At 38.9% G+C, this 21816-nt stretch overlaps 1 protein-coding gene across 1 annotated transcript in view; it reads right to left on the minus strand.

Moving 5' to 3' along the window:
- gpat2 (glycerol-3-phosphate acyltransferase 2, mitochondrial) overlaps nt 1-15863 on the minus strand; it is a 44791-nt gene extending 28928 nt beyond the window's left edge. Inside the window, 9 exon segments of the mRNA XM_051951121.1 lie at nt 691-870; nt 3734-3833; nt 5284-5417; nt 7673-7772; nt 10244-10366; nt 10790-10900; nt 10998-11068; nt 11389-11496; nt 15758-15863. Coding sequence (XP_051807081.1) covers nt 691-870; nt 3734-3833; nt 5284-5417; nt 7673-7772; nt 10244-10366; nt 10790-10900; nt 10998-11068; nt 11389-11496; nt 15758-15829 — 999 coding nt within the window. The 5' untranslated portion in view covers nt 15830-15863.
- Nucleotides 15864-21816: the final 5953 nt, after the last annotated feature.

Consider the following 21816-nt stretch of genomic DNA (forward strand, 5'->3'; position numbering starts at 1 on the left):
TAATCACTGTTTTGTTATTAGTTTTAGTCAATAAATATCTTTCATTTAAACCACAATTACAGTCTCTTTTGCGTTTATATGTGTTGACTGAGGTCAATGTTTTTCGAGGATTCTCGACATTCAGATATTAGACTGATTAACTAATCAAAATTTTCAATCAATTAATAATATTTTTATTAAGATTGATTAATAATTTCCCGGTAAATTAAACTCCGGGTGGTGCCCCGATTAATAAAACTACAATCAACGAGTGCATCCTTATTAAATTAACGTTTAATAAGGCAATATCGCTACACAGTATTTTGAGGGGAACAATTCTAAGTCACATCCTGTGGACACGTGGGACTTTCATTAATTTGCTAGAAAGGCAAAATATGGGACCTTTAAAATGCCTTAATTGCCTCCATGAGCTTTATGTCACAGAAACAGCCGCTGCTCCAACTGTTGACTGCGTTGATTAGCAGACCAAATCAACTAATCAAACTACAATAACTAACCCATTATTTTTGTTAGAACGCTGACATGCACCTGTTTTCACCTCATGCAGCATCTCTGCCTCATATTTCTTCCACTCGCAGGCTGAAAACTTCTGTTCTAGAGAAAACCTGTTCAGCTGCTCCTGAGGACATTACAGTTACAGATGGCTCTTGTTAAATGTGTTCCTGCAAGTGTGCGGTTACACTCATCCACCTGCACGTTGGTGTTGGGCACACAGTCGTACGAGATGCCCACAGGGACCACGCGGACATCAGGGACAGATCCTTCTTTGATGAGCTGGATGATGTGAGCCAGCCACTGACCGCCCTGGCCTGACTCTGGTGACACACCGACACTTATAGCCTGGCCCTCATGCAGCAGCTCACGTACAAGCTGAGGAGGAAGGAAAGAAAAATGAGGAGAGAGAAAGATGTCAAAGCCAAAGGTCTGAACACTCCTGGCAGTAGGGGAGCAATTAACATAAGGTGCCTCCCATGCATTTTTAAAATATACATAAGCAATATATCAAACCAGACCTTGGAGGGAACAAAGAGGCAAGGAAAGAGGGTGGAGGGCAGCTGAGAGGACAAGTCAAAATTCATGAAGCAGTCAGGATAAAAAGCAGAAATGAAGAGAGACTGTGGGGGACACTTTATGACATTCAGATACTTCCTTTGCCCCAAGTCCAGTTTCTCCCTTCCAGACAAGGAAAATTAAATTACTACTGAACAACAGCTAAGCGGGCCTACACTCAATAAACAATAAAGGTCTATAAACGCTGAAGTGCAACCAATAAACAAGCCTGCCTTCTCGTACAAGCCAATATGATTGGTCACATGACACAAGCAAAAAGTACTCATGGTACCACTCATAAAACAATCTCATTTTGTTCGCACTGCGGCTGTAATCTTGCATATTAACTCAGCTGTTTTATTGAGCAGTATAACTCAAAATTGATCTCAAAGAAACCAGTAACTTTTCCAAATGAAATATGTCTTTAGGCAAACTGATAAAAAAGCACGAATAGCTTCCTTCTAGACAAAAAAATACATAAACACAGCAGTGCTGAACAGGTGCTGATCACTGATAAAAATAAATAGAGGTACTTTGATAAAGGGTATAAAGAAAAGGTGCTTTAGTAGATGCAAGGGAAGAGAAAGAGAATGGAACAAAAAAAACAACAAAAAAAACCAGACCACGAAAGCTTCCAAATAAGGGGGGGAACGACGACACACACACACACAAACTACCTTCCAATGAAAAAGAAACAACCTGCTTAGACCTGCCAAGTGCAGACAATCAAACTAACCACGATTCTTCTCATTTCCCAACCCTCTGCTCATTGCTTTGTCACTCCAGCCAACTCCAAAGCTGCAATCTCTGTAGCAAAACTCAAGCCCCTTGGTAATACTGAGAATGAATAGCAAGTGGGATGAGGCTGGGAATGAGAGATGGAGGAAAAGACAGGTTGTATTCTGATTGAGAAGCTGACTGTGATAACACTTCACTGTGGAGTGCAATGAAAAGTGTCTACGTGAGTGAGTACGAATTGAACCGAATGCACCTACACTAAAAAGCCAAATTACAACGATAGGTAGCTTCTGCTTACCCTGCAATTTCATATAATTACCTGCCATTTATGATTTTTTTAAGCAAAATGCATTATCTACATTCTCTCTGATTCAGGGCCCAGTGGCTCGTGCTTGGCTTCGCATACGCAGCTAATGTAACCAAGAGGGCGTTTTGTTGTTGGTGAAAAAATGGTAGATGTAACCCGAATTTGTTTTTGTTTTTTTTCTGTTGAAGGTGGAATGTGTATGTCGTCATTCAAGGAGCTTTGCATAGGTTACTGTACCTAACTGACATAATTAAGGGTCTTAAGGTTTAACTGGGGTTGGAGACAAAAATAGAAGATTTTAACACAAGCTTGTGAATAAGTTTGCAGAACAGTAAGAATAGTCCATCAGTCGGTTGAACACTTGGTTCCAAACTTCAGTATCTTGATAGGCATTTGATCTAACACCACCATGAGCTTCATATATGCTGTGCATTGAAGGTCTCAACAGCTACTAAATTAATAATTAATGGGCTGGAAATCTAGTACAGATAGTCATGCTCCCCCACCTGAGGGTGAACTGGAATAATTTTAAACAAAAAGACTTTTTGTTAACCAACATCTTCAAGTCAAAAATTTTAATTACATTCTATACAAGGCACACACTATCTGCTTGTCCGTAGCATGAAATGAACCAGATCTCTGCAGTACAATGCAAGTCAGTTACATTTCTGTCTGACTTCATCCAACTTGCTCTAATGCTACAGCGATGTAGGGCTCACACCTGATCTGAACAGCTCACTGGTTTAGATGTTGACTCAACATTATGTTGGACAGAAACTTTTCATTTGAGTTGAACTGGAGACATTTAGATCTGATTGTTCTCATTTTGAAGGTGTATTCCATGAACATAACACATGCTGTGCTGTTGATGGTGGTGTTTATCAGTCTGAGGGGCTGAACACATTCAGCAGATCATTAACTGCATAGAACATATATTTCTAATGTACTGTACATTGATGTTACACTGATTTAATTCTTGAAGTGTTTAGCATCAAGGTAGGGACTGTGGAGAGTCTCAAAATAACATCTGTGTAGATGTTTCAGCCTTGACAGTCTGAATATCTGACATATCAATAGAGAAAGCTATTATCTTGTATTTCTTCCCATCTTCCTAATCTATTTGACTGTTCAGTGTTTTCTGTTTATTGATGTAGTTTGAGGGGGACAAATCTGCTAGACTGAACCGTGAACAGAGGTCACAGGTTGCCTGTGGAGCATTTTAATACACTACTGTCTAATAATTGAAACTATTAGAGGCTGGGCACAAACTCATACATGTGCCTAATAACTCAACAGTGTTCTTATTTTAATTCAGTTCTATTTATGCAGTGTCAACTCACAACATACGTCTCAAGGCACTTCAGATGGTGAGGTGAGAGGACCTTACAAAACTATACAGAAAAACTCAACAAATCCGAATTTTCTGTTGGGCTGCCTTTGAGCAAGCACCTGGCAACAGTGAGGAGAAAAAAGTACTGTTTAACAGGAAGGAAAACCCTCCGGCAAAACCGGGCCATCTGCTGCGATCAGTTGGGGTTCGGGTAAAGGACATCAAAGCACAGAAATCACCACAAATATTTGAAACTTCCATGTCCTACCCCTTCTTAACCTCCCAATCTTCAAAAACATGAGACTTACAGAGGTCATGACAGGTGAGTACAAACTGTCCATCTCAGCATCTTGTTCAGTCTGTGCAGAAGGAGGAAGAAGGACAACACCGACTTTCTGCAGGACTGATCTGTAGAACAAATAGAGAATAATGTCACACGGGCATCAGCCATCTAATTTAACAGACTTGTGAGTGACTGTGCATATCTTCACCGTGTTTAAAATAAACTGGCCAGCCTAAATAAGGTGCTGTGAACAAAAGAGATAAATTCAGGATTTCATTACCAGCTACTGAGGCATCTGCTCTGTTTGTGAAACTCAAAATCTTACCAAATCCATTTGTCTTATTTTTAGTCAAAATGTCTCATCTCACTAGATTTAAGACAAATTCACTTAGCAAGAGACATTTCAACAAGATGTAGGGACTTGTTTTAAGACAAAGCATCTTAAGTATCTTCTTAAGTCAGGGGTGTCAAACTCAGTTCCTGGAGGGCCACTATGCTGCATGTTTTAGATGTTTCCCTCTTCCAGCCAACCTGATTCAAATGATCAGGCTCGTTATCAGGCTTCTGCAGAGTTTGATGATAAGCTGATCTTTTGAATCAGGTGTGTTGGAAGAAGGAAACATCTAAAATATGCAGGACAGTGGCCCTCCAGGAACTGAGTTTGACACCCTTGTCTTAAGTCAAACAATCCTGAAATTATCTTGTTTTGAGTTGAATTTTACAAGAAAACTCAAAATAAGTTTAACCCTCCTGCTGTCTTCATTTACAAGCACCAAAAAATTGTTTCTTTGTCTGAAAAAAAATCCCCCCCAAAAAATAGCAAAAAAATTCCCCAAATTTCTGAAAATTTGCAAAACCTTCAGGAAGAAAATTCCAATTCCTTAAAAGTTTCCCTTAAAAGTTTTATTTTAAAAAATCCCCCAAATTTGGCAGGAAAATTCTTGTAAATATTTTCAAAAAATGAGTAAAAATCTTCCAAAAATCATAAAATATCTAAAGTGATTGCACATATATCAGTAAAACTAATATTTTCTTTAAAAACATTCACAAAAAAAAAAAATCAACCAAAATTTTGGTTGTTTTTAAGAAACATTTTTAACATTTCTTTTTTTTTCCCCACCAAAAAATGTTCAAAGATTTCCCAAAAATGTTGAAAATGTGATCATCAGAACTTTCACTAAAACTTTAAAACGGGTCAATTTTGACCCGCAGGGTTAATCCGTCTCAGATTAGGAGGTTACGTGAAAGCAAAAATCTATTTTTGAGTGAAAAACTGTTTTTTTTTTTTGCATGTCTTGCTTATCTTAAGACACTTAAGCTTGACAATCCTGGTAAAATATAGCTTAAAATAAGTTTTCCTAACCAATTTAAAGATCTCAATATTCTAAATATCATATTTCAAGAAATCTTACCAAGCTATTTTTCACTTGTTTTATTGGCAGATTTTTTTCCACTTATTTCAAGGTTAAAGTTCCTTGAATAAGTTTTTTTTCTTGTTTTGAGAGGAGCATTATTTCCAGTGTGTTCGATAACGTTACTGCAGTTCGACTTGCTAGGCGGCTTGAGTGAGTATACCTTAGTGAGGAGCTGTTAATCTGGAGAGGATAAACAGTGTATGGCACTCTCAGGTTGTGACAGAAGAGCACGAGAGGGATGAGAGCACAGTCCATGATGCTCTGACGCATATACACATAAACCAGCGGAGATCCCTGAATTATAGAACAAAAGCAGCTTTAGACAAACAAAATTCCTTACATTGCCATTCATTACAGCAAACAAACATGAACTGTGCAGAGGTGATGCACTGATTAGGAAAGTATTTCAGTGATCATAAACACAATCAGCATTGTCATCAAGACCCACAAGGTTCGGATATTATCAGAATGGAATGCCTAAATGGAATGCCTAAATCTTATTTGTACACCTAGATGTTTAAGAAAAATGCAACAAATAAACATATACATGTATGTATGTTTAAAGGATTGTACTGAAAAAATGCGACACACATCATGAGTGGTTATTTTTCCCTCAAGTTCAACAGCAGCTCTATTATTTGCTCTGCAGTCCGCTATCTTTTGAGTAGCATTTGATTACTTTCACCACAGGCAATAATGAGCTACATTCACAAACTCAATTATATGTATACTGAATGAAGTAAAGGCGAGATAAAAGACAACTTCACTTTTGTGCATTTCATAATGTCACTACTTTAAAAAAGGTTTTGCAATATTAAAACATAAGTAGCTCGAGCACTTCAAACGGATGGTGAAAACAATTATTACTGTTTTTTACTTGTTTAACACCTAAGACTCTTACCGAAGGTTTACCAAGTTTAACGATGTCATGTGAAGCAGTTTTCATCTATTATTTTACATGCAATTTCTACCTACTGATTAAAACAGTCACATTAAAGCATGTAAGGCTATAGATGCCAACTTACAGAGAACAGATTTCTTCCTGCTTTAAATTGGACAGACACAAAATCACACAAATTATCAACATATATGTAGTAAACGTTCACTGTGAAGAACATCAGCCACATCTGTCACTGCATTGGATTTGGGACACACAAACATCATCTGTAGCTGATTCTTTCTCTGATTTATATTCTTCAGGTAAGATTTTAACTTTAAATGTTTCTTTGCATCATACATACACGACACTGCCACCATGATATCTCACACACAGATGCTGATGTGTGTGTACTCTCTTTTTTGACAGTACAGTGGGATAGTCAACCATTTGACACTTTTTGTGTAAGTATTATTTAACATACTTTGCTGACATTTTGGATTTTCTATGCATCGTACAGACTGTTCCATTGGATGATTCCCTTAGACAGATCGATTCACTGCCTGTTTTTAAATCAGCTCTTAAAACATCTTTTTACCTTAGCTTTTAATTCATTCTAAGTTGTAATTTTATACCTGTTTTTATTTTGCTTATTGCTTTTTAATGTCTTATATATTTTATGTGTGTACTGCACTTTGGTCAACTGTGTTGTTTTGTAAAGTGCATTATAAATAAAGTTGGATTGGATTGAATTGGATTCAGGTGGGCATCCAAAGAGGTTAACATATATGCAAGTCATGCTGAAATGCCACAAGATTCTGGACAATAAAAAAATTCTTAAATATCTTGTTTAATAACTTCAAAGCAGAATTAATGTCAGACTACAAAGAAAAGAAACAGACAAATGGACCACACATTTGAAACTAAACCGAGATACTCCGACTCAGACAAGAACTCCATTCATTTTGTGCATTTTCCCCAATATTTACAGGTTTTATAAATGCACGCGAATCATGCAGAAGAGAGGACACCATTCTTATGTTGCCTGAGAAAACCTGCTCTGACAACTCGTTGACAGAACATACTCCAATAAAAACCAAAAGTGTGATGAAAGTATTTTTTGATGGTTTGGGTTCCACTTATGAATTAACAGACTAAACTGATGTGAAATCGGAGCTAAAATTAAAGACACAGATCGCTGCCTTCATCCGTACCCATTTTGAGCCTCTGAAACAAGCAGCCTGACAGACTTATTTACTTCTATTTATTTAGTCAGCCATGTAATTAGAGATGTGTAGTCACTAAACAACTGAAAATAATTAGGTATAACAAGGCAAATAGGAGAAACTTGAACTTTCAAAAGTCTCCAGACATTGAGGTGTTTTTTTTTTAAAACTTCACTTTACTGAAAATATCCTCGCATTTCTGTTTACCTTGAAATGTTTTGTTGCAGATGTGCGCAAACAAGGCTGTAGCTGTTTACCATCTCATTAGGTGGCTGAGCGCAGCCTATTTTCACATCCTGAGTCAAAACATCACAGCCTCCATGTGCAAATACAAAGTGTACTTTCCGTGTTTTGCAGGACAAGATGACACCCTTTGGGGCAGCTGTTAAAAAAGTAGGTGATATTTTTATCTGCAGCTGCATGTGTGGAACCACAGACTGTCGTACCTCTTGTGAGACTCTGTGCAATGCTGACAGATGGTTGAGGTTGACTTCAATACTGTAGAAGACGGAAGCAAACATCTTCAGCATCGCCCAGCCTACAAATCTAGTCAGCAGAGGATAGAGAGTGGAGAGATGTATAGAAAGAGAGCAGAGGAGAAAAGAATTAATGGGAGGAGATAAGGAGAACATTGTGACAATATACAGCAGGGAGTAATGGACAGATAGTGGTGAAGTAAAGAGAAAAATAGCTACAAATAACGTGATGGTGCAAAATAAATACAGCTTTAGCACAGGAAGTGAGGACAAAGTTGAATGTGACAGCAGCGGGGTGAAAAGGGATGAGGATAAGAGATAAAATGATGACACAGGGAAGCAGCAAAACAGAACGCGATAAGAGTGGGAGGAGAGACAAAAGCTGAGGCTGTAAATGAGGGAGACAGAGAGAGACGAGGGCAGGAGAATGGGAGATTTTGCAGAAAGATTCCCACAACAAAGCCAAAGTCGTTTCTTTGGCTCATAAAGTCTGAAGTTTCCACTCCATTGCACCAGACAAGTACGGAATTTCTACCACAGTATGTAGCACAACATCTGACAGAATCAGAACAGCCAATTTCAGCTTCAAATACAACCTGGGTCTTTTCACCAGGCCTGATCGAAGTGTGTTGCATGTGGACAAGTCTATGTCTCAACAACTGTCAGTCATCTTGAAGACCATGATGGATAGCCCCGCATCTCTAAGTAAATCTGCATTTGAAGCACAGCAATCTCACGAACATCCTACACGTCCAGTGGTATATTAACCATTTTTGGGTTTGTCTCCTCAGGGCTAGAAAGCAATTTTAAGCTTCCAGAGTTCCAGATGAAAATGTACTGTTCATTTTCTGTTGATAATTTTCGGCGACTGGCTGCTGGAGCACTTGGTCAGAACTTGGAAAGGCATGAACATTTCTCAGTGTAATCATGGGTAAAACTGGAAAAAAAAAAGTCAAAATTACAAACCACTGCGCACAACAAACAAGAGTACAGGGTGATCCAAAAGTTTGGAAACAAAGTTTAACTGCAGTGTCTATTTGAGTTGGGGGTGCATGAATTCACTCTTATTTTACCCATTTTTGTTATAGCATAATAAAATAACTTAAAAAAAAAAGCTAGTATTTGTCGAGTGCAATAACTCGTAAGAAAATTCATAGAACCATAAGGTCCAGGTATGCTGGAGCATAACTTCAAAATGCATACCATCAGTGCCAGATTTCAAAACTCTTGATGGTAAAGTATCTGACAGTTTTAATTTTTTTAAACATGCAAAAGTACAATGAGGCAACATTTACTGGCCAGTTTGAGGAACCTTCATAAGCATGAATGAAGATACATTCCAGAAGATACCAGTGTAACCAGTTGGTGGAAACGTTCACAACTTTGTATAAGAAACAAACATGAAAATGTCGAAATATGTTTGTTTTACACTAATCTGTTACTCTTCTGAATATATCTGTGGTACTGATTTATTGAAATAACATATTATTTGGATTACAGACTTTTCATTTGTTTCCAAACTTTTGGGTCACCCTGTATTTTGGGAAGAAAGACAATATAATCACCAATCGTTTTTGCTTGGATGCTGAAGAAACATTGAATGACTTAAATCGGCTCATTTTCAGATTCTTGGTCATTTTTCAGTGAATTTGTTCACGTTTTGTTCCTCATTCCTATTCATAACGGCTAGGATTCCCACTCCGGTTCGGTTCTTCTCCATAGCAACTATGACTGTGGCTTATGAGTATCATAAGCTAATACAACGAAAACACCCGAGGCCACAAACGCAATACTTGGTCTCTTAGCACATTTTCCTTTATCTAGTCAGTCAGTGACATAAAAGACATAAAAACAGGCCACAGGATATACACGGTGGTTGAAAAAAAGGCACATTAAATTTCCTGCATTTGTTGGGAACTATTCTCTGCCATAGTTCCCACGCTCTGTTAAGTGTTGAAGGTGCAAGGACGGGTTAAGTTCAACTGACTCAACAGTTTCCGTATTCATTGTAATTAAAAAACATTCAGCCAGCATTCATTAATGTGCTTTTAATAAGTTTTGCTTAGCAATGGAGCTCTTTGACAAAGATGAATAAGCTAGGTTTAGCTGCACAAACAATACTTGATAGTTGAATCCCTTCATTGCTGGTTTTGCTGCTTTTAGCAGATTTGAAGCTGATGAGATGAAAAAACATCACAAGCCTTGTCCATGAAGTATCAACACTGATTTCATGGATAAAACAAGATTTTACATGATTGGAATTGTAAAATCTTAAGCTTCTGACTTTATGATCACTTTTTTCCCAGAACACCTTTGTTTTTCTATTTCTCGGAAGACCAAGAAAAATCATTGAAGGGAATCTTTATTTCTGCTTCAGATACACTGGCAATGACCTATTGGTTTCTTGTTATTTCTAAATGAAAAGGTCACACAGTGCAGGTCGAAATCAATATGCAAAATCATTTTATAAATAAATAAACAATAAAACCATCTTTGAACCTTGCCCTTTGCCCATCAGACCACGCAAAGAAACACACAAACCTCAAGAATCCAGAGGAAATGCAGGTGTTAGTGAGGGCATGGTATGGTGACAGGAGTCTGAGCTGCCCCTGGCCGTCTCCCCCCTCGGATGCTTCATGCTCTGCTGTGAACGCCTCCCTCACCCTGAAACGCATGGTCACAGGACAGCAGGGTTAACACGACACAAAGCCTCATTTGTGCTACAATTACACAAACACTCGACTTTCAGTAACACGGCAACAACAGCATCTCTGAGCGAAGAGGTTACGCAGAGGTTAAACTCAATTACACAGAGGGAGGGAAAACAACAGATACAAAGTGAGGACTCAGTGACAGAGATGGGGAAAGTGTGAATACCATCCCAAGTAATCCTATTTCTCTTCATTCACTGTGCAGACCCCATGATAGCCTTCATTTTCTCTAGCTTTGTTTGTGTGTCTTATCTCCCCTAGTCCTTTCTCTTTCCCTCTCTCCAGAGCTGAAGGAGTTTCATTTTCTGTATCTCTGCCTATCATTTATTTATTCTTTTCTGGCATGTCCTCCTCCTTCTCTTTTCCCCTCAGGTACCTGTTGCTCTGACAGAGTCTCTCCAGCCTGTTGCTAACAGGACTCCCGTAAACCTTGCGCCCACTCACAAACAGGGCGAAGCAGACCCTCCGCACCAGCCAACCACGATACCTGCAAAAGAAAAACACACAATTTAGAGAAAAGTGCATGGGTGAGTGTGCTGGGACTGAAATATTCTGTTTGTCTGAACACCAGCTACCATCAGTACCTGGTTTGTGTCTCGTTGATGCTCAGCAGGTTTCGGAAGCCAAGTGAAGAGTTTTGTCCAAGGTTCTTGCGCTAAGCAATTACAGAAAAACACAAACAAACAGATGATCTGGCTGTGGAATGGACTCCAGTGGACAGAATCAAATTAATATATATATATGACACATGCATCTCAAGGATACTATCTGACATCTACAAGTGCTTCTTTAATTTCAACAAGCTCAGTGTGCCATACAGTGGAATAGTTTCATTTTTAATCTATACAATACAGAAATTTAATTTGCAGAGTCCACAACAAAGTCTACTTCTCGCATTTCATTTCATCAATCTCATTTTCTGCAGTCCTATTTGTTATCCATCTAAATTCTGTCTATTCTGAGCTGCACACTCACCAGACTGTCTGGTGTGCACTGGTGGCAGCATTGGTTCACAATTGGTCTGAACTTGCCCAGACTGGGAGGCACAATCAGCTTTTTCTTGATCTTCAACCCCCATGACGACTAAAAGGGATGGACACACATTAACAGAGCACAAATAAGATATCAAGTACCCAGCAACTGCAAACACAAGCACACAATTGACAGTTCAATAGTTACACCTTCCTGAAAGTAACGCAGCATGTTATAACAATGCTGCAAAAAAAAGCCTACCTTTACAATGTGGAATTGTTGTTGAAACTTTGGATTTTAGAGAGGTTTCTCTACCCGTATTGTCACTGTGGAGGCTGCAGTTTGTAGTGCTGTTGAACTGTATTATATTACACTGAACAAGTTTGGATTCCTTTTTTCTTTGACATGCGATAAAAAAAAGGGGGCATATGGGGGTGACGTCAATAAACCGAGAGGGGATAAAAGCGTGTAATACTTTGATTCTTTGGCCTTGATTTAATTTAGAGTTTATTAAGTTTTCTCCGTTTCCGTGATTGGTTAAAGTCTAGCTAATAACTAGCAGTGCAGTAAATATTAATACAGATCTCATTTTAGATCCAGTATCAAGCATTTGGTGCAGAGCAAACATAAACAACTCATGCTCAGAACAGGCCAGAATGTGCACTGTATACTAATAAATCAGACTTCAAGTCTCCTGCAGGAAGCCGACTGCTGGTCAGCTGTAAATATTTGTATTAGAGCATCAAACCAAACAGCGCGATTACTGACTGAATATCATGCTGATCGTGTGGTGTTATAGTTAGGATTTACTGAACGCTCCCTTTAAACAAAATTAGCTATGAGTTTCCTAAAATCAATGACATTTTCTCCTGCCTGAATAATGACGACAGGTTCAAGAAAACAGCAGCTGACTGAGAAGCCAAGAAAGGATCGATTAAAAGACAAAACATTACTGCAATGACAAAGCTTGCATCAAAGTATCGATAATTTAATTTACCACACTGATTCAAAAGTACAAAGAAAGGAGAGAGAAACAAAAACAGTGGATGGCATGACAACAACACAGGCAAAGCTTTTGGATTATGATGCTAAAACCACTGCAGCTGCCTCTGGAAATAACCTGATGAGAGGATTGATTCTACTCTGTCTCTCTTTTCCAAAGAGAAGGAGGCAATCTTTTGATGTGATGTGTAACTATTCTGCATGCTGATTAATTTGCATTCAATTTCATTTGCTCACAGTGTGGCATAAGAATAATGTATACATAACCCGTGTTACATAAACATGACAATATGATCCACACTGCAAATACAATTCATAGCTGGGATGTGAATACTGTTAAAGGAGTCAGCATTTTTAACAAAAGACAGAATACAATAAGAAAGAAACCTAATATTCAAGGGAAGAAAGAATGTCCCAAACTCAACTTAAGAAGTTGTTTGATGAATATTTATCAGTTTTTTTACCCAAGTGTTTGCTCCTAGACTGACAGCTGGCCACACAGCATTGTGGGTGAGTGACCCGCTGAGTCACAGAGTATATAAAAGCAGCAGTGAGTTTCAGCTAATTATACGATAGCAGCAACAGATGTGAGCAGAGCACCTAGTAGGTGTTGCTGCTGACTGGAAAGGTAAGGAATTTCTAACTGCTGAGGTTAACAGGTGTTAGGGTTAGGGGTTTGTTGAACGTAACTGCATTTATTTTTGACAGATACCGCGATTGGATTTATGATATATTGCCTTATAAAAGTTAAGCTTCAGATCAATATCAACCTATAACAGATTTGAAGAATTTTAAAATTCAAAATCTCATCACCACAAGACTGATGATCAAAAGTATGCTATTGCACAAGAAGAACAAAATGAATTTGTGCAACAGGACAGTTTAAACTCTGGGTCTGACACACTGCATAGTATATACACTAAACTGCTGGCTTTGTTTCAAATCAGAAATTTGCCTTGAAATTGATTGTTTAGTCCTAACGGTGCTGCAACAGATGTACAGTGACACTAAAAATTACAGAAATACTACAGGACACGATAGGCAATATAACAGAAAACAACATTCAAAACAACCTTGATTTCTTCATGCAGATATTGCTGATACATTATGCAGTGCTATTCAGCTGTAAACTGCTTCATTAACTTTAATGTGGTCCTAAAATGTGCACTGGAATGTCTATGATGACGGACACATGGACAAAAATAGGAATTAAATAAACATTTCCATATAAACGTGTTCAGGAGACGTGTGTGTGAAAATCTCCCATATATGACACTGAATGTCTGATGTGGAGAAATCAAACACGCTCCTGCACAGGTTATCAAAAACTTGGCAAAGCTAGAATCACACAAAGATATTCAGTTTATCAATGTGTTTAAAACCAGTAATTCAATGACTCACAGTAGAGACTAATTTTCATGGAAAGTTTCAAGGAATTAAATGGTGCTGTAGTGTTTTAATACATTTTTGTACCTTCCAGCTGCCCATTAGCTTCAGTTTATTTAAATGCACTTTCAAAATGAACTCAGAGAGCCTTGGAACTTGCTCAACATACAGTAGCTAATGCTTCATAATGAAGCACATGTGCGCCTCGGTTTCCATTAAAGTTACTTCATTTTAGAGTTTTGATGGTGTTAAAATCTGTGAACCCTCCCTGGTGATGCATTCAGATGCTGAATTGAAGTCTAACGACAGTCATTCAGCTGCCAAAAAGCATCTCAGTCATAAGCTATGGTGTTTGGAAACTCAACAGGGAATACAAATAATTCAAGCAGAGATGCTTTCAAAACAAAACCTTTCTACGTGCCATTACTTAAAGTCACACAGGAAGGACCCAGTCACTTCCACTGGAATCACATTAGGAAGGGAACTGCTAATGGGCAGCGTGACCAGGAGCAACAAATACACCAAACAGAACCTGTTCTAATGCTCATACAAGCTCTTAATTATTACATATCATTGTTCAAAGGATAATTCTCGTTGATCTCAATCTGGCATATGGATACTGTGGTTATATGTGTCAGGTTAACCTTGCATTCTCCACTTCTATTGTAAAGATCTGAGGTTGTCCTGGATGAAACGCCTTGATGCAGCTGGAGAGAAAAAAAAAAAAAATCAAAAAAAAAAAATCGCTGTTCTAGGGTATACGAAGAAGCAAGTTTAACATAGCTGGGCTTTCTTTGTGTTAGCTGGAGTGACAAAACCATAAAAACATATAATGGGTATCATTACAGTGGTTATCAGCTTTCATTGTTACAGTATTTCCTCCTCATGTATTGTGTGCACTCCCATAAAAAGGAGCACTCAACTTCATTTGACCTTTCTTTGGTACAAAATGGATCAGTTGTGTGTTACCTGCTTTAGTCAAGAGGAACAGTTTGCTACAATAGAGAGCCATGAGGAATAGGAATCTCCTGAACAAGGTTTTTGGCCCCCCAACCCAAACAAATAATTTAATATATAGTATCTGCCAATCTGATCCGATACCATCTTCCTCAATAATATACACTTGTATTTGCCGTAGTACTTGACTGCGCAACCAGGCGGAGTGTCATCCTATTAATTCTGTAGCAACAAAATACATAAATATGTACATAAGTAGCTAATGTAAAGTCCATTAAGTTTATAATGTTTACCCCCAAAAATAGCACACTGTTTTGTGCGATTACTGGTTTTTGGACCTTTACAACAAAGAAACAGTTCAAAGCTAGCATAATTCACTGAGAGCCACAACAGTTGCATTAATGGGAAATACGTCAGAGTCAATTATCCTTTTAGTAAGGTGGTAGTGCCAGTAAGCGGTTAGCTTAATTTGGTATACAGACTGAAAGGCGGGGTAAATTGTATCTTGTTTGTTTCACTCTTACATACACACACAATTATTAAAAGCACTCAGTTTTACCTTACAATCATAAAATGCTGTTATTATATCTGTGTGTACTGACTAAAATAGACAAGATACAACATGTTACTATCTGAGGTATAGAGCTGTCAGCAGCTGTTTAGACCCCGGTTAGTAGAGATTTCAAAGTTTATCAAGCAAAGTTAATCACATCCAGTTCAATACTTTAAACACAACGTCACAGACACGGATAAAAGTGGTATCCATCTTCTCATCAGCAACAATTAAACTTATGAGCATGCTTCCCAAAATGTCAGTGTGTCTTTGAAAATTCTGTTCATTTTCTGATGGGCCAGTATGACTCACTGACGCATCACATCCTGTCATTTGGTAAACATCAAACACAATTAAGGACATGGGGCGATGCATGTGCTCTCGTGATTATGAAGAACAAAGCGTCTGAGATTAGTGCGCATGGAGTAAGTGGGAGATGACAGTGGGAGAGAGTCATGCAGGCAGCGTTCTTACAGCGGCTCTATTCAGTTGAATTGGTGGAAGGACAATGTCTTTGTTTGTCCCGTCTGTCTTCTCCTGCACCATGGTGAGGCTCCTGCAGATTTACACACAGAAACCTATCAAAGAAAAGATTGGGAGAAAAGAGCAAATATGAAAGCATGAGGTTAAAAACTATGCATTCTAATATTGTGTTTGTTAATAACGGATGCTTGTGAGCACATGTAAGTGGGGAGTGTTTTTAGGAGCTTCAATATAGAAGACTAATTTTGTGAATTGTCAGAGTGCTTTGAGAAAAGGCTTCCAATGTCCAATTTAAGAAAATAAACACACAGAAACTCTCAGTATGACTCAAAATTCATTCTGTCCTCTGGTCCTAGCAGGGGAGTGTTGGCTGCACTCTCTGATCTATCATCCTGTGCCCATAGCTACAATTTCACCCATCTAACCAGCACTTTTTACCCTGCACCATCACAAAATTCTCTCAAATTCTTAACCTTCCTTTCATTCTTTTTGAGTTAGAGGAGAGCAGCCTCTTGTTGCCAGTTTCATTGGCTTGGTTTCTCATCGTTTCCTCTTATTGGACTTGTGGCAAACTTTATTTTAAAAGTTTTGTGTTTACCTCTATATGCAGGCAGGAATAACACAAGGACAGAACTGCCATTAGGAGTTTAGGGATGGATAGGAACTTGAGGCCGTCTTTGCTCAGCAACATTCAGGAGGAGCGGGGCAGATAGTCACTAGTGGGTTATAAATCATTAAAAGTAAGGTATATAGCCATCCACTGAAAAACAGCTCTTATGTAACTGATGCTGGCCATTTGCCCACACGGAAACACAGTAATGAGTGTTGGCAACATAAGTCAAAATGTAATACGATCTAGCTTAAACAGCTTATTTAACTGATAGCACAGAGTGGTGGAGCTCAAGTGAGTAATCACCTGAAATTAAAGCAGATTTAACGCAGATCAAGAGCCAGTCCGTATTCTCCAAAGAGAGCTAAGCTGGTGTGAAAGCCACCTTCCTGAGAGCAATTCTCTTTGGTCTGTGTAAGACTTTGTTTCTACTACAAAAAAAACGAAGACACCTCCTGCTGTCAACAACTGTCTTCAAATAAACCTTTCTGGAGCTGCATCCATCAGATTCAGGAGTCTCATTAGGCTCGATGAGAGACTTTTCCTTTGCATCGCTGTCTCTCATTCTGTTGATCCCACTCTGCCCCATTAACTTTGCTAATTAAAACTTAAGACTTCCCCATGGGGAGATGCTCCATTTCAACTGGCTCAAGTTCCCACATTCATTACCAACTCCAGAGGGAAGAAAGTCATTGATAAGAGGTTCCCAGGGCTGTGTTATCCCTCTCAGGTGTACCAGTTCATGAAGTAGAAAAGAGAGCAAAACGGGCAGTAAAGGGTGTAGATCTGTATATTATACAGCCACGGCATAAGCAAAGGCTCTAATGGGGTTACATAAACCACTCTAGAGGGAATCCAAGACCACATGGAAACAGCTAGAGGCAGCAGTATACAAAGCCCAGACTGGTGTAAAACTACACGCACGAGTTTCATCATCCACGTGCAGTTTTACCTGCCAACACACAACATGTGAAATCACACACTGATCTGTAGAAACACGGAGAGACAGATACTGAGATCTGGGTCACAGGTTCCTCCTTACAGTACTCATTTATGCTTGCTTAGCTCTTCCCTTCATTAAAAGATAATTGATCAATTACAGTCGTTAATTAATATGCTGTAGTTTGCTAATGTGATAGCCCAGACCTAAGTGGGCCCATGATGAGAAAGGATGAAAAATCAGAAGTCATTACAAGATGCCAGGTCAGATTAGAGCGAAGATAATTTTAGAGCAGAAGTAGAAGTGATGTTGGTGGGTGCATTCAAGTGTATTCCCAAAACTGCTCAGTGATTAGCGGGGGCTTTAATTACACTTTGCATGCATTTGAAAAGGAGCTGTAGATGGAGAATTCAGAATGAAGCAGCACTCAGAGTACAGGAAACCTTTTTTTCCTCCAAATCTGCACAAATGGATGTATAGATGTGAGTGTATCAAGGAAGTGCAAACTGCTGGTTGGCGAGTTGTTATGTTATGTTACATACAAAGAGCATGAAAACTAAGGAAAGGACTCAAAGAAACACACAACAGAAGCCACTGACTGACGCTACAATATGCAAACACGGTACGGTGTGTAAAAGCAACAAAGGAATTCAAAACAAACCGTATGTTCATGCCAGATGAGCTTTAAACAACCTGAATGGAAAACGCTAAAGAAATGCATTTCCTTTCTCTGGCCTCAAGAAAATCAATGCAATGTTTACTCTAAATGCTGGCAGAATAATGTGCCCGAGAGAGGCTTTTACTGTACATCACAGACACCAATTCAATTTAAGAACCACACTGATGGCAAACCAAGGTTTGTATTACACTGTGAATTTATGAATGAGCCAAGGCCGAGTTAGCTATATGTTAGGTAGCTACAGGTTAAAAAAAAAAAAAAAAAAAAAAAAAAAAAAACTACATCACTGCAAAGTCAGAATTTATTTGTAAAACCCACCTGCAGCAGAAGCAATTTCTCCCCCAGTCAAGTCAGTGACATATGAAGTCTTAGGTTAAATTCACACTGCGTACAAATGAACTTTTATCTTCAAATCCTTCTCCTGTAATAGTCCTTGCAATGTTGAACACAAAAGGCAGCACATCGCACAGTCGCAGCTGCAGCTAGCTAATTATCCTAATGACCTGTCAATCAAGCATCAAAGGAAACGCTCAGGAAAGAGCAATAATTCACATCTGGAGATTTTTCTGTCAGTCAGACCTAGTATCTCTATCCACAAATAAAGATGACAGTTTATTATAGCACCATAGAGAGCAATTCAAACAGCAACAACTACCTTTTCCGAGTGTTTTTTTTTCCTGTAACAGGGGACCAGTTCAGTCTTTTGTTAAATTTCTTGAGGAAGGTAGTTACAATGGCAGAGACTTGAGATGGCTCATAAAACAGAGTTAATCATCTGTACTCTGTGATTTAACCTTTGCAGTTCCACAAAGCGCTTATCAATGTTCCTCATTCCCCCACTCACACATTAATTGAAGCAGAGCTGCTCCGCTAGATGCTGGTGTGCCACTGGGAACAACTGGAGGGTCAGTGGTTTGCCCAAGGACGCACTGGCATGTGAGGAGCCAGGGATCGAATCGGCGAACTTTGCAATTAATGGACGACCCACTCTGTGACCCGAGTCTTGCTGCTGGAGTGGGGTTGGAGGGGCAAGTTTTTAGCCTTGGGTTTCTCAGCAGAGCAGGAGCTGAAGCTGATGAACCAAGATACGAGGGGCGAGGAGAGTCAATGATTTTCTGATGTGGATTTTGAACAAGGAGGAGAACAAGGTATTGATCTGAAACAGCCAAAAATAAAAATAAAAAAAATTTAAAAAATGGAAAAGCTTGATGGATTACACAGGATATGGAAAGTGAGGTCTGAAGAACCCCTGCAGAATTTTGGGAATCTGCCAGGAGTGAAAAAAAGCATCAGCTGAGGATGAAGGACAAGCCATCATGTACTTCTGCTATGAGCTCGCCCTCTTGGGTTTCTAGGGAGCAGTCAGGATATCCAGACAAGACCAACAGGCAGAAGGATGAACACCCAGATATTGAATATCATAACCTGCAGCATATTTTAAGGATTTGAAGGATTGCAGAAATGTATTGCCGTCATAGACAAACGGAGGACAGAAGACTTCTGACAATACCTGATCATGCACCTGCTTGAACTACTACATAGTTCTTCACAAAAACAAAAAGGGTTTCATCACTAACATTGCCGTTTGTCTTAATCTGAAATCTTGTATATCACCAGTCGACCTTTGTTGACAATAGTCAGTCACTTACTTAGATAATTTGGTGTAAAAAGATCTATAGCCAATCTGTGACTGCAATAACCATGACAATTTTTTTTTTACAACTGGAAGAGAATGAGTCCCCCTGCTGAAAAGAACATTTTAATCTCAGTATTGCATTAGCTAGGAAGGCATAAATGGGACAATCCAGTGGTGCATAATGTTCTTGGTGATAATGTTAACAGCATGCCTTTGACATGCTTATGAGCTTTCTTAAACAAACCAATGAGGAGCGAGGATTCTGCTGAGCAGGCAGTTAGATAACACCACAGGAACATCAGTGCGATAGGCATGTATTTACAGTCTACAAGTAAACCAGGCTATTCAAAAAGAATGCTAATATGGCAAACATACACAGCTACGCACCTGTATGTGTCAGCTGTCTCACTGCTTCACACATACGCACACACACAGAAAATCAATCTGTGAATCAGTTACTGTGCGTCATGGAGCCAGAGCATCATTGATTTCCCCGAACAAAAGAAATTCTTTAACTTTACTCTCTGCTCTCATTCTCCATTCTGCTGCACACGGTTTTCATTTTAATGTCAATGGCACAGCACTTGTAAAAGACAGCCAGCAATCAAATTAAAAAGGCTGACAGACAGTTATGCAACTTTTCCACATTAATGAGCGAGCTACTTATGTCATCTTATTTAGAATTTCAATGCATTGCAGGGTTTATAACAGACTAACAATACAATATATTAATACAAGAATCCCTTTGAAATTTCTTTAGGGAACCACATAATTCTTTATTTAATGAAAATCGGCTCTTGCACAGCGTCAGCATTTATGGCAACATAAATACTCACATTCTGGTATAGTGACAGCATCCAAATGTCTGACGAGAACAGCCATTTCATTGTACCAAACTGAAAATACCTTTACTTGTCACTTCATTTCCCACGCACCTGTCATTTAACAGGTGTGCAAAGATTTGCCTTATTTGCATGACAGTATTTGTTTGTTTTTTCATATTTACTCTCCCTCGTGTGGATTTCTGGATGTTTCAGGTGATATTTTCACAAATCTGCAGGTAATATTAGTAACCACTAAAAAAATACACCGACTCAAAGAACAGTTAGAGTAGAAAATGCATCACAAAACTAAAGTCAAACATTAAAAAAAATCTTCTCTTTTCACCATGATAGAGCAGGTATTTGTTTATCTCAGCTGTTGTCTGGACACAAAGTAATTACTTTAGCTAAACAGTGCAACTTCTGAACACCCATGGCTCACCCCCACAGATGTTTTCATTTAATATGCATGAGTCCTGCCCCCAGGAAAGTGTGGTAGTGTGCAGACTCAGCCTGACTGGCATCTCCCCAACTCTCTTGTTAGGCTTGTTGTCACCTGTCAGAACAGGAAAATTTACACAGTTACTGTATCATTTGGTGCACCAGTCATTTTCATGCTGGGGAAGACCTGCTTCTATGGGGTGCAGGCTGCAGCTGTGAAGTATCAGATAATAATCAAACAGTAGTAGGTAGTGGACACGCTGCGGTAAACTTTAATTTAATCTTTTAATAGATTTTAAGTGCTGGCAGTGACAGTACATTACCCTTCCATTTGGATTCAGTCATTAGTTGCCACACAAACCCCTCGGATTCATAAGCGGCAGGTGCTGTTTTGTGCACTGAACAAAAAATGAGGGAAAACACACCCATGCACCTGTGCTTTTCATGTTTGGAAACACTTCCTCTCTTTTAAGACATGAAGTTTGGTGAATTCCCAGCAGAGCTCTGCCAAGTATCAACCTGAGGTCTAATTAGCCAGAATAACTGAAAACACTTAGGTTATGGAGGTGAGCAGAGCCTTCTTTCCATTTCAAAGTATTCCAATCCAGCTCTGAGACATTCTAACATGCCACATGGGAACTTAAACACTAACTGTGCAAAAAAAAAAAGAAGTTTAATTGGAAGTGTTACGGTGAGCAGGGGTGGTGCGGATAAGAAAATAAATGATCTAAGTGCAGATCGCTGAAAGACTCATGACTAATATATATAAAGCAAAATTGCCCCACAGCTTTAGTGTCCGGAGTGATCAAGTTCGCCTGCGTACAGCTGAGTGAAAATCCAATCGATAGAGGCCTTTTTCAATGCTGACATTTTGCTGTGTCGCTCTGAGAAAAGCACAATGTCTGAATAACAAAAATAAATGA

Source organism: Acanthochromis polyacanthus, chromosome 7, assembly GCF_021347895.1.
Source record: "Acanthochromis polyacanthus isolate Apoly-LR-REF ecotype Palm Island chromosome 7, KAUST_Apoly_ChrSc, whole genome shotgun sequence".
In the NCBI taxonomy this organism is placed as follows: Eukaryota; Metazoa; Chordata; class Actinopteri; family Pomacentridae; genus Acanthochromis; species Acanthochromis polyacanthus.